At 34.3% G+C, this 13957-nt stretch overlaps 1 protein-coding gene across 1 annotated transcript in view; it reads right to left on the bottom strand.

Moving 5' to 3' along the window:
- Nucleotides 1-13957, bottom strand: part of LOC126263488 (neural-cadherin-like) — a 412393-nt gene that overhangs the window by 52696 nt on the left and 345740 nt on the right. The window contains exons 7-13 of the mRNA XM_049960581.1: nt 12834-12971; nt 10969-11155; nt 10655-10888; nt 5489-5661; nt 5237-5386; nt 3269-3574; nt 514-787 (exon numbers count right to left, since the gene is read on the bottom strand). Coding sequence (XP_049816538.1) covers nt 514-787; nt 3269-3574; nt 5237-5386; nt 5489-5661; nt 10655-10888; nt 10969-11155; nt 12834-12971 — 1462 coding nt within the window. The remainder of the gene's footprint in view (nt 1-513; nt 788-3268; nt 3575-5236; nt 5387-5488; nt 5662-10654; nt 10889-10968; nt 11156-12833; nt 12972-13957) is intronic.

Genomic DNA, 13957 nt, shown 5'->3' with positions numbered 1-13957 from the left:
CTTTTTAACCTTCTCCAAACTATCCCTGTTTCCTCCCTAAGGAAGGAACTAACAATTCCAAAAGCTATGTAATGTGCCTCTTTTACTTTTATATGTGTCTATCAGCAGTACTACATATTTTTTCTCCTGGAGGAAAACACTAGTCAGCAGTTCTGTCTCATAATTTATTAAATTTATCAGAATGCAAATTTTGATAGCCACATGACCACTACACATTTTAACAGATGTCACTCACTCAATAGCTGACAAAATAAACAGATATTACATAAAGTGTGAACAAAACAATATAAACTTACACAGATGCACCATTCTGTTAAAAAAAATGAAATTAAAACAAAGCCATAGCACAACATCTAGTAATTCCTATCTGTACTACTTGTACCAGATTTCGAAATATTCCTCTCTATTTTGTCTAACATTCATTTGCTCTTCAAGTTGTTCTTTGTTCTCTGATTTAACTACTGTGTAAAATTCTAAATTTTATTTTGCAGAAACTAGGATATATTTACTTACTTTGATCATGTTCAACTTTGAATGATGCACGTATAACATCATCTGCATTTGGGTCCATCCTGAATGTGAATGGTGGTCCGTTGCTTTTTGATCTGTCATCATCATCTGTTGCAAGTATTTCTACTACCTTCCGAGGCGGTACATGCTCAGGTAATACAGGTCTATAATCCTTCAAGAATGTGGGAGCATTGTCATTTATGTCTTGAACTATAACAGTGAGTGTAGCTGTTGCTGTTTTCGGTGGCACTCCATCATCAATAGCTAAGACTTTTACCTAAAGACATAGGAAAAATCAGTACAATTTCAAAATGTGTGTTTACAATAAGCATGCTTGCAATAATAATAATTCATAAAAACAAGCTGTAGAAGAAGAAAAACAAAAGTGAACTTCATTTGATAAAACCTATTTAATAATGTGCCTTAACAGAGGAAGCTTGGATCTATCATACATGGAGAAAATAATAGATTTAAAGAAACAGACATTAATTACTACAATACAGGACTTAGCAAATCAGCAAATAAATACACTTACCTGGAATTTAAAAATGATAGTTGTATGTGTAAATTTGAACAATTTAAGCGGTGAAGACACAACTCATGAAATAGTTGGGGTTCTGAGTCATCAACAGGCACATAAACAAGAATTGCAATGTTGCTAGCTTTCATTATAGTCACATGCACATATGATAAACACATATATTCACATATACCTGCATGGCCACATTGTCCTGGCTGACTCTACTGTGACAGCACAGCAGCTCAACTCAGCTTGCCTTTCAATGATGTGGTATGCTATCTATTTGGTGATTGTTTACTTTTAAACCTTAAAATCATTTGTGTACCATGTCAATATGTACAGTTATTTGCTTTACAGTCATTTTTACAAACAGCTGTAGACTACCTTTTAAATAACTTTCATGTCCTCAAATGTCTATCAGTGTAGAAAACAGAATTTTGCTGATCACTAGTTAATTTGGAATTTGCCTTATGTTTGTCATTGCAGACACACATGCAAAATGGAATTAATTCTGCAAACATTGAGCATTCCTGTTAGATTTGTAACAGAAACCCCTGATCAAGCCAATTACTGGATTACGTGCTGAAGGATTATGGACTAATGAGTCGGACGTCGACAACTCACCAAAAGCATCAGATAAATGGAAACTGTTTTGAAGGAACACTGACTAAGAGACACCGTGAAATATATTGTTCTAATCAGTGATGAAAAAGCTCAATATGCATAAGCAAGCACAGCTTTTCATGGTGGTTAATATTATATAACTATAAATTTTGATTTCTTTTTAATAGTAACATTCAGAATAGTAGTTAAAACCTGATTTTGTCCATTAACTTATTTCTTTTTACAATCATAATAATTTTGCAAACTCATTGACTTATGGCACAGTCTGCATTATTGCAAATATTGCTATCAATACTATCAAGGTAAAAGTTAAAAAGTTTAGGTAATAGTTAAACAATTTTAGTCCCTTTTATTTGCTTTTAATTGCCAATGCTTCTTTGTTTATGTATTATGTAACTGTTTATCTGCATTTTCATGTTTTTTTTTTTGTTGTTGTGCATTTGATCTTGTTTGAATCATTGTGACCTGTCGATTTATATTACGTGCTATGCATTAACCACACATCACGGGTTGTTCAGTTTTTCTAGGAGAATATTTTATCAGTGGTTATCTGTTTGATTTGGGATAATGGGTGATCATTCATAATGTTATAGTTTTTAGGTAATTATTTGCATGTATGAACATAATGTTCAGCAAAATTGAGGTAATGCAGAGTATTCTTGATTCCAGTTAACTTAAAATTTGTGGGCACAGTAAATTTAGGGGACCTAGATCAGAAAATTGTCAGTTCAGTAATTGAACACTGTTGCCTCTAGCAGTGTTCATGTTCAGGGATGTGCTGTTTCAGATAATTCAGTTACATTTTGAGATGCCCTCTTATCTGTTATCACCACAAAGGGAAGTGGATGAGACATTACTCTGGCAGTTTATCATGAAATGTGACATTCGAAGAAATGCTTATACCAAGTTTAAAATACGTCTTCTGTTTCAGATTCCATCTTTCGCATTTTTTTGTTTCAAGTCCGTTCTTGCCTTACCGCAATTCATTTCCATCTATTATATTCTTCTGATAACTCAAATCACAGTATGTACTATAGATTAGTATCATATAATACAACCACTTTCTTAGTGCATTTATTTTTTACTAGCATGAACCAAAGTCTCAGTTGGAAGAAACATACATGTACAATTATTAAGGTGAGAAATGGCTAAGGAAATAACATCTTTTTAAATAAAAATATGGGTGGAATTTTATAATTAACTCTTAATATTAGTTGCTTTCCAAAACATATTCCCCATTAATGAACAATTTGTGTACTACTATTTCTCACAGCAAAGTCTAACAAAATGTGTATCTTAAAACAATTCTCATTTATTCTTCAATCCCACATGCACTGTTTTCAAGACTGAAGTATACATGAGAATTGTTTTAAATATAAATACAGTTTACAAGTTTCTTTTATCACACTGTACCTAAGAAAGGCTATTATGGAATTAAATTAATAGATGGCACTCGTAGGGAAAAATAATGACACAACCAGGAGATTTTATGAGCTTGAAACTGACACAAAAACCATTTCATATCTCAAATGACTGCACAGCTATACCGCCTCTAAAAGTAAGTTTAAATTATACTCTAAATTAAGATCTATTAAGAATTTTTATCTGTATTACCTGATGCCTTGGTGTCTCTTCTCTGTCAAGCTTCCTCTGAATAGATACAGTGCCCTCTTGATTAATAGAAAACTGTCGCTTTCTGTCTGATGTCCGATCAATGGCGTATTTTACTTTACTTTTGCCTCCTTGATCTGGATCACTGGCTTTAAAGGTTTCAAGGGTTTTCCCCAGTTCAGCACTTTCAAATACAGACACCTCAATGTTTGGACGCTCAAATTGTGGCTTATTGTCATTGATGTCCCTCAGTTTTACAACAACCCAAGAGTATGCCACATGGTACTTATCATTATCATTGTCTTCTCCCTGAAAAGAGAAATTTAGGACAGTTAGAAGTAGCATTCTACATCTAAAGAAATCAGAAGCATAATTCAAACTTATTAATGTTGTCTGCAGAACCAGAGAGACACAAAATCCAACTTTTCGTGAAAGTTACCATTGTACAGTCCAATGAAAAGCTTGAAACATGCTCATTGCAATGAATGATGGAATCTTCTGATAGCACAGTCACATTAACAGTATGATCTAATGTGGCTCATAGAGGAGTAACTCTCACAACTACAGTCAATCTAGCAGCAGCTGACTAATTCAAATAATTTCCTCGATATCAGTAAAAGGCTTTTGAAGCTGTTAGATCTCTATCACACTTCTCAGTAGCCAAATTGTTAGCAGCTCTGCCTTCCATGTGGAACACAGACAGGTCTGGAATGAGGACCATGAGGCCAAATGAGATGCTGTTTGAATAAAGAAACAGAGGCATCACCAGGACTCACCTACGCGCAATAATGGCTGGAGGGATTGGCAACATGCTTATCACACATTCTATGTTCATTAATCACATGTCCTCTGTTCATAGGTAACTGCTCACACTGCCTTGCAGGCAACAGTTGGCCTGTTAGAACAGGCCTAAAGCCTAATCCATGAGTGGCATTTAGTTCACTTTCAGTATCTAAAATCACACTATTTAGGCTCAAGATCATCTCAATACAACCAGAATCTTAACTTTAAGTGCTGGATAATACCTAAAACTTTCTGCACTTGTCTTAGGCTCTTCTCGCAGATATGAAAATTTGTTCCATTTTATGGAAGCAACATCATTTTTGGTAAGAATTATTTTATTGTGATAAGCTTCCTGTTTCTGAAATTGGAAATTCTATGAAACTGTGGATTAAGCAGATTGCTTGTTCATGTTACAGTATCTTATGATGACATGGTCATCTTGTGAGACTATAAGAATGTTCGTTCACATTACCATATGAATTTTTTGGGGCCCAATCATTGAAAAACCTTGCCAGATTATAATGCATCATTTACTTATAAATATTAGGCACAAATGTATACACAAACACACATGTGCAACAATAGATTGTTTTCTGTATTATATATGCCTGAGCCCTTTCACACTGCGGTTCAAATATGGGCATTTGCTATATACTGCATACTGAGGCACTATTGCCACTCATTAAAACATAGCAAATGGAGATGGACAATATTCATGTCTTGCAGAAATGTCTGTCTTATAAATTCTAAAGGGAATACATGGAACACTTGAAAAACCAAGACACAGATAATGCTAACGTTTCGGTTTGCAACTGTCTTGTAAAATTCATTTTAACATTTGTATGAATTGGACATTACGAGATCATATTTCATATTACTAGGATATTAAATGTCAAACAAAATTAATGTGGTAACCAAACCTGCAACTAGTGTTTCTTTTAAGAAAATAAAGGTAATTTTCAAGAAAGGTTAAAGATAATTTTTTCTCACTTTGAAACTAATCAGTTACTAAATTTTTGGCATAAGCTGTGAACATAAAATTTGTTAATCTGAGAATCTACAAATTTTATTTCTGATGCCTGAAAGATTTTATCATATATTTTGCCATGGCATCATGGCATTTTAAGTGTATTTGTCAGGTGACTGACTGTTTTTCAAGAGAATTGTTAAAAGATGAATGTAACATACCTTATCATTGACTTGTATCCGGAAACGGAATCCATTACTCTGAAGCTGATCTTCATAATCCAATGGTTGGACTATCTTCAGTGACCCTGTTCCATCATTGTTTCTTACCATAGTGAACTTATCGGCACCATAACCACTGTTTTCGATAACCTAAAATAGTCTTGTATTAGTATTTCTGCTCAAACGTTCCTTATTTATCATTAAGGTAACATATATGTAAATAAGCATGGCTGCTATTTAGAATAAACTCACTTTATACTGGAATTTATTTGTCTCATCTTCATCGTGAACAGTTACAGTTAATATAGGAGTATCAGGCAAGTTAGTTCCATCTGTTTCATCAACTTCAGTAAACCATTCATCCTTTGTAAACTGAGGAGGCATATCATTAATATCTTTCACTCTTATAGAAGCTGTTCCAGTTCCTACAAACGAAAAATGTGATGGAATCAGTTGTCAGTTCTGATAAACTATTCAAACATCTAATATACTACAAATTCAACATAGTACTTTCATCTCTATATTAAATAGTTATCATACAACAAAATATATACATTGCAGCTTTCAGCTCTTATGGCTTTTTACTGGCAATGACAAATAAAAGGAAGAAAATTACAAACTGATTTTGTAGCTGATGAAAAACTGGGGCAATAACAAAGAAAGAGTGTAGGAACAACAATTTATTTACTGTAACCAAAAGAGTTAAATGATTTTTAACCAATAAAAAGACCATAAAGTCAAGTAATAAACAGCATCATATACTACAAGAGCAGAGAGAGAGAGAGAGAGAGAGAGAGAGAGAGAGAGAGAGAGATCAACATGTAAGAGAAGGGCAGAAGGAGTAGACAATACATAAGAAGAAAGGACAACAGATAGAAGGAGAAGCAGGAAGAAGAAGCAAATAACAGTTTTGGTATATTCTAGAGACAGTCTCTAATGCAATGTTAATGCAACAGCAGGAACTTCTATCTTCTTGGTATCACCCAAGACCTTTACCTTGAGATGGAAGTTGTTTCTCTAATTGTATGAACTGAATTTTGTGTTAAATTCTATTTGTTTCCTTTCTTTCTTTCTACTTCCACCTTCTTCTACCTGCTGCTTCAGCTTCCAATCATACCTGATCATCCTACAATCCATTCACTTGCCTCTTAACACTTTGCATTTTCTCTTTCTCCTTCTTACCTTCCTTTAATGTTTCCCAACCCCCCTTTTCCTCGTCCTGCAGTGTGGAATGCAACAAAGAAATCTGCTGAGTGAGATCGAATATCAGCTACTTAAAGTGTTCAAAAACTGAGCATAAATGGATTCTGACACTTAATGTAAGATAAATAAAAGTGGCAAAAAATGGAAAACTGTATGGCTAAATAAACATTCTTCAAAATATTTTTAAAAGGTGAAAGAATACAGTGGACGAAGACCAAAGCCAAAGTGAATGAGAGAAGTGTGTCACAGGTGGATTGAGGAGGAGCATATATGTTGGTGACTTGTTTGATGGACACAGTGTTGTGGAACATCCAGGTAAGAGATGATTCGACATGGTGATGGAACAATGTACAGAAGAAATACCATAAATGTACGAAGCACAGTGGACAAAAAAGAGAGACAAATGAGAAAAATGGCTCTAGCTTGTGTGCCCCCATGAACTCATCCTGGTTTGTGAAAGAATTAAAAAAAATTATTCTGACAATAGAGGAGCTGACTCATATGATTCTCACTTCCTGTTGATGTCCCCACTTGCAGTAGGTATTTTGTAATGACACATTATGGTCACCAATGTATTTGGTTTGTTGTAACCACTAACCCATATGTCTTGGTGCTAATTCCCACATGGAGAATTCTGTGGTATGATCTTCCATCATCAGAAAATTATTGTAAAGCATATCATATATACTATATTTTTCAGATGAAACATGGTACATGTGGCAGTAAGTTCCCATGGGACCGAACTGCTGAGGTCCCAGCTGTGATACTATTTAAATGTGACCTTTTATGTTATTTGGAATGCAGAAATAACATACATTGATATGATACTCCGAACGTTCATTACTGTGGTGCCTCTAGAAAATATTCTTATGGTGTCCCATAAATTATGCCTTGGGTCTAATTCAGTGAGCACATGTAGGTGCATGTTTTATAAAGACTTTTTAATTATGACACAGCAATTATATATGACAATGAATATTTCTCAGAAATAATTAAACTTGAAATGACTTTTAGATAATCTTCTACATTATGGAACATGTTCTTCTCACCTTTCTCATCTTTTTTTTATCCCTTAAATGTACAGTGTTGCATATCTGCAACATAGATTGAAAAATTGCTTTTTCCACACCTAGTGGCAATTTAATGAACTAAACCAAGTTTCCCAGATGCAACAAAGTTTACAGTTAGTATCTCTGATACTATGTGTGTAGTAGATAGCTGCATTGCAGACTCCTGGTAACTTCTTTGTATGACGGCAGATAAAGTTGTTGAGTGTGAATTTTGCTTAATATCACATTGTGTTTGCCTCAGTAAGAACCAGTTTAGGAAGAAGGAAAAATCACACAAACTAAAGCAGATATTTAGAACAATAATTGAGAAGACAAGCTGTGCAAATTATTCAGTTTCAAATTGTATGTTATTGTTTGTGTATATTGCACACATGAAACACTGTGTGGATACTGACATACAGTATTGGTGAAGCTACTTTGCCTTATCATAATTTTTGTAAATATTCTCGTTCAATGGTCTGCTTTTTGTGCTTGGATGTTATTTTCCATGGAGGTATAGTTATTGTTATGTTAATTTTTAACATTGACTTTTAGGTTATGGATCAATTATTCAATCTCAGCGGTATACCATCTGGATATACCATCTGTGAGTGATGATGAATTCTGTGACTTCGGCAGTGACGTTGATGATGATCTCACAGCAAATCCAAATGAATTACATGGTTACACAAGTTCCGAAAATGATTTCTCAGCAGAAGACAAAATAGAAACTTTTGATTTATCTCATTTTCCTCCAAGCACCTCACAAAGTGTTGAAAATGAACATGTGTCTCAAAAGGCTGAAAATGAAAATGTTTCTCATTATGTTATACCACTAACTTAGCATCATAACAGCAAAACCATTGGTTGTGCTCACAAGACGATGAACAAGAAAGGTGAACCTGAAAGTGTCAAAGCAATTTTAAAAAATCCAGTGTATGTTGGAAAGAAAGAACCTTTCCTGCAGAACTTTAAAAGAAACTTAGATTATTCTGATGAAATAACACAGCGGAAGACACCTACTACTTTTGCAAATATTTCTTCGAATGTGAACTGTTCCAAAAAATAACAGATGAAAGAACGTTGTATATTTTCTATACAGATCCAGCTAAAGTCCTTCAAATAACAAAGTCTGGTGGGGAGAAGTGTATTAAAATCTGTTTACTGATGTTTGTCACTTATAGTACTAACATATGCCTTGAATATATTTTAAAAATTCAGGTAAGTCTACATTTTCATGACAACTTTCATAAATACCTATAGGAGAGAAAGATCATGAAGATAAATTGTATAAAATCAAACCAACTGTTGATTCTCTGCTGAAAAGCTTTTCATCAGTTCCAATGGATGAAAGTTTGTGACTTGATGAGCAAATGTGAGCAATGAAAATCAGACATCATCTGCGGCATTACATTCAGAACGGACTGTGAGGTTACAAGTTATTTGTTCTTTGTTCTAAATCTGAATTGCCTGCAGATTTGAGATCTTTACAGGGCAAGAGAATGATCCTGCTTTTCAGTTACCTTCAGAGCCAGATTTGACTGCTAAATGGAATGTTGTCATCAGTATTACTAGAAACATCCTGAAACATACCAGTCATAAACTTTACTTTGGCAGCTTCTGCACATGAACCTCCCTTATGGTGTATTTGTGTCAACAGGGCACACTGTCCTTAGAAAAATTACATACAAACAGAATTCATGATTGCAAATTATATGCAGAAAAAAAACCGAGTAAGCCATCAGCAGGTACATCAGATGAATTCATGCAGCAGGTACATCAGATGAATTCATGTCCAGTGTGGATAGTGTTGGTGTATCTTCTGTGATATGGAAGGATAACTTTCCTGTCAACATTCACAGGTAAACTGCTGAAAAGAAACTGAGGTGCTATTAAAAGTTCAAAACCATATGAATAAATTGGCTGTCATAAAATTTTAACAGTGTATAACAACCACTTGGGAAGAGTAGATTTGATGGACAATAATCTAGGTCATTATTATATAACACTAACATGCAAGAGGTGGTATTGCAGACTGTTTTACCATAAGCATCAGCTTTCAGTCATAAATGCTTGGATCCTTTATAAAGAAGTGCTACTAAAGAAGAAACTTTCTGAGCAACCCCTGAATCAGAATAGTTTGGGACTGAGGTGGTGCAGTGTCTTTGTAACATAGGGAGATCTGGACAGAAAAGAGGTAGACCAAGCAGTGGCATTCTGCAGCAACTTGAAACAAGAAAGAAAAAGTGCCTCAGGGCTGTCATCCCACAACAATAGGTACCAAGTGAATGTTCTGACCCCTGGCCTAATTGGAATGCCAGAAGAAACCAATGCAGAGATCTTGGATGTGGTGGGTATATATTTGTTACTTGTGCAAAATGTGAGATGTATCTTTGTTTTCTGTCTTAAGAATTGTTACACCAATGTCCACCAGTAGCTGGAAAATTACTCTTAGTGCTCTTGTCATTACTACAAGATTAATCAAAATTCAGATATGATGTTACTATAGCAGATTGTGTTAGTTATATATTCATAAATATGGCATAACAATGATAGAATATCAGTGGAAGTTATTTTAATAAATATCTTGGAAACAAAAATAAAATAACTGATGTTTCTCCATATTGTATTGTATGCTTTGTTGACTGGCAAGTGTATGCTTACATGATGCATTGCATATACGCAACACCTAGACTTTTTTTTTTTTTAACTAGGAACACAGGAACTTTTTCTCTATTTTGCTCTTTCTATGAACCATTTAAACTTCAAAAATAATTTCTTAAAAAATAAAGAACTATTAGCAACCTCTATTGCTCTTTTCCATACATTACAATGTATGCCACTATATTGGCAGATCGAAAAGGAAATGTTGAATAATTGTGCATGGGTTTCATGGGAAAACTGAAGGTACTTATAAAGCTTTTGGTTTTACATTATGTTCTTATATCAGAAAGGTAAACATGTGGTGCTGAAACATGAAATACAAATCTCAGTTTCCATTTTTATTTTATCTTTCCACTGTAGCTACTTATGATAGCAATACACAAACAATAAGAAAGCACTTATCCAAAATTTTAGACATCACAAGCTATTTATTAAGCAGTGCGACTAATACAGTAAGAGTTTTAATTTTTACTTGCCTGAATGTTTTGATCACACAACTAACCTTTAAGCCCTCCACCATCCATGGCAACAACCTGTATTGAATAATCTGGTGTGCGTTCACGGTCAAGACAACACACAGCTGTCTTAATTACACCTGTTTCTGATTCAATTTCAAATATTGGTGAGCCAGTCTCTTCTTCTATGACATTCTTTTCAATAGAATAGATAAGTCTTGCATTTGTGCCTTCACTCGGATCATCATAGTCTACTGCTGTCATAGTCATAACAACCATTCCTGCAAGAAAATACAACTATAATAGGTAAACATCTTTACACAATTTTATCCTCTTATATCTGGTAATTACAAGTACTCACCAGCAGTCCCATTCTCTGTGACATTTCCAAAATAGATCCCTTGGGGGAAAACTGGTGCATTATCATTGATATCTTTTAGATTTACTTGTACATCAGCATAACCAACAAGACCTTCTCCACCTTCATCTTGAGCAAAAACTGTAAACCTCCACTGAGGACGACCATTTGGCTGGTCCCTGTCCAATGGCTAGGAATTAAAAAAAAATGAAAATTAAAAATGACAGATACCGGAAATAATCTGTGAAGTTAACACTGTGCATAAGGCAAATTTATATCCATGCATCACAGAATATGTAAACTAATAATCTTATGTGAGATTTCAGAACATCTACATTTTCTACAAAATGGACTTTTCTAGAAAGTGCTCACTCATAACAGGTCTGTGCAATATTTCTTTCTTTTTCATTTGTCTTTATGTGAAAAACTGTGAGCTGATGAAAGTTTTATTTAAATCAAAGGCAATGATTCAGAAAATATTTAGACTGATCAGTTCAACAACAGAACTGATATTAAATCAGCTGTATGCAAATTAAGAGATAGTGCAATAATTTAACTAAGTATTTATTACTAAAAGTTAGTTCAACTATACAGGTTTGCATGTAATGAAATGCAAGGCGAATGCTTGGGCATCTCTCTCAGAAACAGTGCAACTGTCATTTCCATGTTGCCTTTATGAGATTATGTTAACAATTGTTAACAATATATGGTGGAAAGTATATAAGCACCTGTTAAAAGTTACATATTACAATCACAAACACAGAGATAAATACATATGACTTATTCCTTGAACTTCCTTTTGTCCAAAAGTTTAAAAGTTTGCTGTATGTTTCCATTATTAATAAGTTTCAGTCTTTATTGTAGTTGAGCTGTGATGGGTAATAGAATGTAACTGAATTAAATTAGGCAGTACTGAGAGATTTATATTAGGAAATCGGACACTCAATACAGCAAATGAGGTTTGCTGTTTGGACAGGAAAGTAACTGAGGATATAAAATGCAGACCAGCTATCACAAGGAAAGTGTTTCTGAAAATGAGTAATTTGTTAACCTCTAGTAGAAACTTGACTTTCGGGAAGTCCTTTTTGAATGTATTTGTCTGGACTATAGCTTTGTAGAAAAGTGAAATGGAGACAATTAGCAGCTCAGATAAGATGAGAATAGAAGCTTTCAAAATGTGGTACTATAGAAGAAGAAGGAAGGAAGGAAGGAAGAAAGATTGGTTTTAACATCCCATTGACATCGAGGTCTCTAGAGACACAGGACAAGCTTGGATTGTGTCAAGAATGGGGAAGGATATCGGCCATGCCATTTCAAAGGAATCATCCCAGTGTCTGCCTGGAGTGATTTAGAAAAATCACAGAAAACCTAAATCTGGATGGCCAGATGTCAGTTTGAACCATCATCCTCCTGAGTGCAAGTCTGGTGTGCTAACCACTGCGCCACATTGCCCGGTGGTACTACAGAAGAATGTTAAAGATTGGGCGGTTATATCATGTAACTAATGAGGAGGTCCTAAATATAATAGGAGAGAAAAAAAATGATGCTGCTTGATTGGATTGGTTGATAGGACACATTCTGAGGCATCAAGGAATTGTCAGTTTGTTATTGGAGAGAACAGTGGCAGGTAAAATTTGCAGAGGTGGACCAAGGGGTGTATACAGTAAGCAGATTCAAATGGATACAATTTGCAGTAGTTATCTGGAGATAATGAGGCATGTACAGGATAGATTAGTGTAGAGAGCTGCATCAAGAGAGTCTTTGGACTGAGGACCACAACAGCCAGCTGTTGTGTGTGTGTGTGTGTGTGTGTGTGTGTGGTGCACAGACATGTGTGTCAGAATGTATATTTATAAAACTATCAGTACCTTAAGAACAAAGATTTCTCCTGTTGTCCTATTTATATCAAATTTGCTGTTGGCTGGATTATCAGGATCAATTCCTTGACCTGTCAAGAAGTAGACAATATTCTGTGGTCGATCTTTATCACCATCAGTTGCTGTGACCTGTTGAAATACCAGACTGGTAAATGAATGTGACCAATAAAGCCTACAGAAGGAACACTTATTGCATCAAAAACACATTTTTCAGAAATGTTAAGCTGAGAGTCTCTTCAGAAGTTATATAATCAGCTATTATATTGTTACTTCTAGTCAATAAATGGTGCTGTTGATACTTTAACATGTACCAGTATTTATCTTTGATATGTGTTATTTTCCTGTTACCTGTAAACTATTGGTTTCATATTCAGTTTAAATACTTCCGTTTTATAGCATTATTTGTTTTTGTTCAATTAGTATGATCACAGTGGATACTTCTGATGAATTTAAAACACGTGAACATCAAATTATTCCTACATTTCATTGAGCAACTATAAAAATCATCATTCGTCTTATTTCCCATCTTATTTATCTCCGCCTCAGTGATAAAACTACACAACAAACACACTGGATTAAAAACACACCTAAAGTTTTGTACTTAATTCCCTGCTTTGAAGTCATTAAGCTGACTCCATGGCAGTCCAATCGAAATTGTTTTTTGAAATGGGTTTTAGATTTTATATTATGCTCAAAATATTTCTCTCAAAATAACATTTTCAACAGCAGGGAAATAAAAAAGAAATGAATTAATACAGAAAGAATTATTGTAAAAAATTTACTCAGGTAAAATGAGAAAATCTTAGCTACATTAATTATACTAGTTTAAAAATGTTAACAACACACATTGTTAGTTGGACCATGCTTTTAAACAAAATAAAGAAATTCTACTGGTGTAGTTTCTGTGTCGATGAAACACAGGAAGCATGCAGCAAATGAATTTAAATTATATCATGCTGCACATGCTCTGCCAACTTAACACAGAAGAACTCCTTTTTGCAGGTTTTATGGATGACAAAATTTTTTAAATCTGGCTGGTTCATGCTAAATATCTTAACAAGAATATATGTATAACCACTACAGAAATCATTCAATTTTAAATTACAGATTTGAAG

The sequence above is a fragment of the Schistocerca nitens genome, chromosome 6, assembly GCF_023898315.1.
Source record: "Schistocerca nitens isolate TAMUIC-IGC-003100 chromosome 6, iqSchNite1.1, whole genome shotgun sequence".
Classification (NCBI taxonomy): Eukaryota; Metazoa; Arthropoda; class Insecta; order Orthoptera; family Acrididae; genus Schistocerca; species Schistocerca nitens.
The sequence above is the reverse complement of the archived record's forward strand: the minus strand, read 5'-3'. Positions and strand labels throughout refer to the sequence as shown.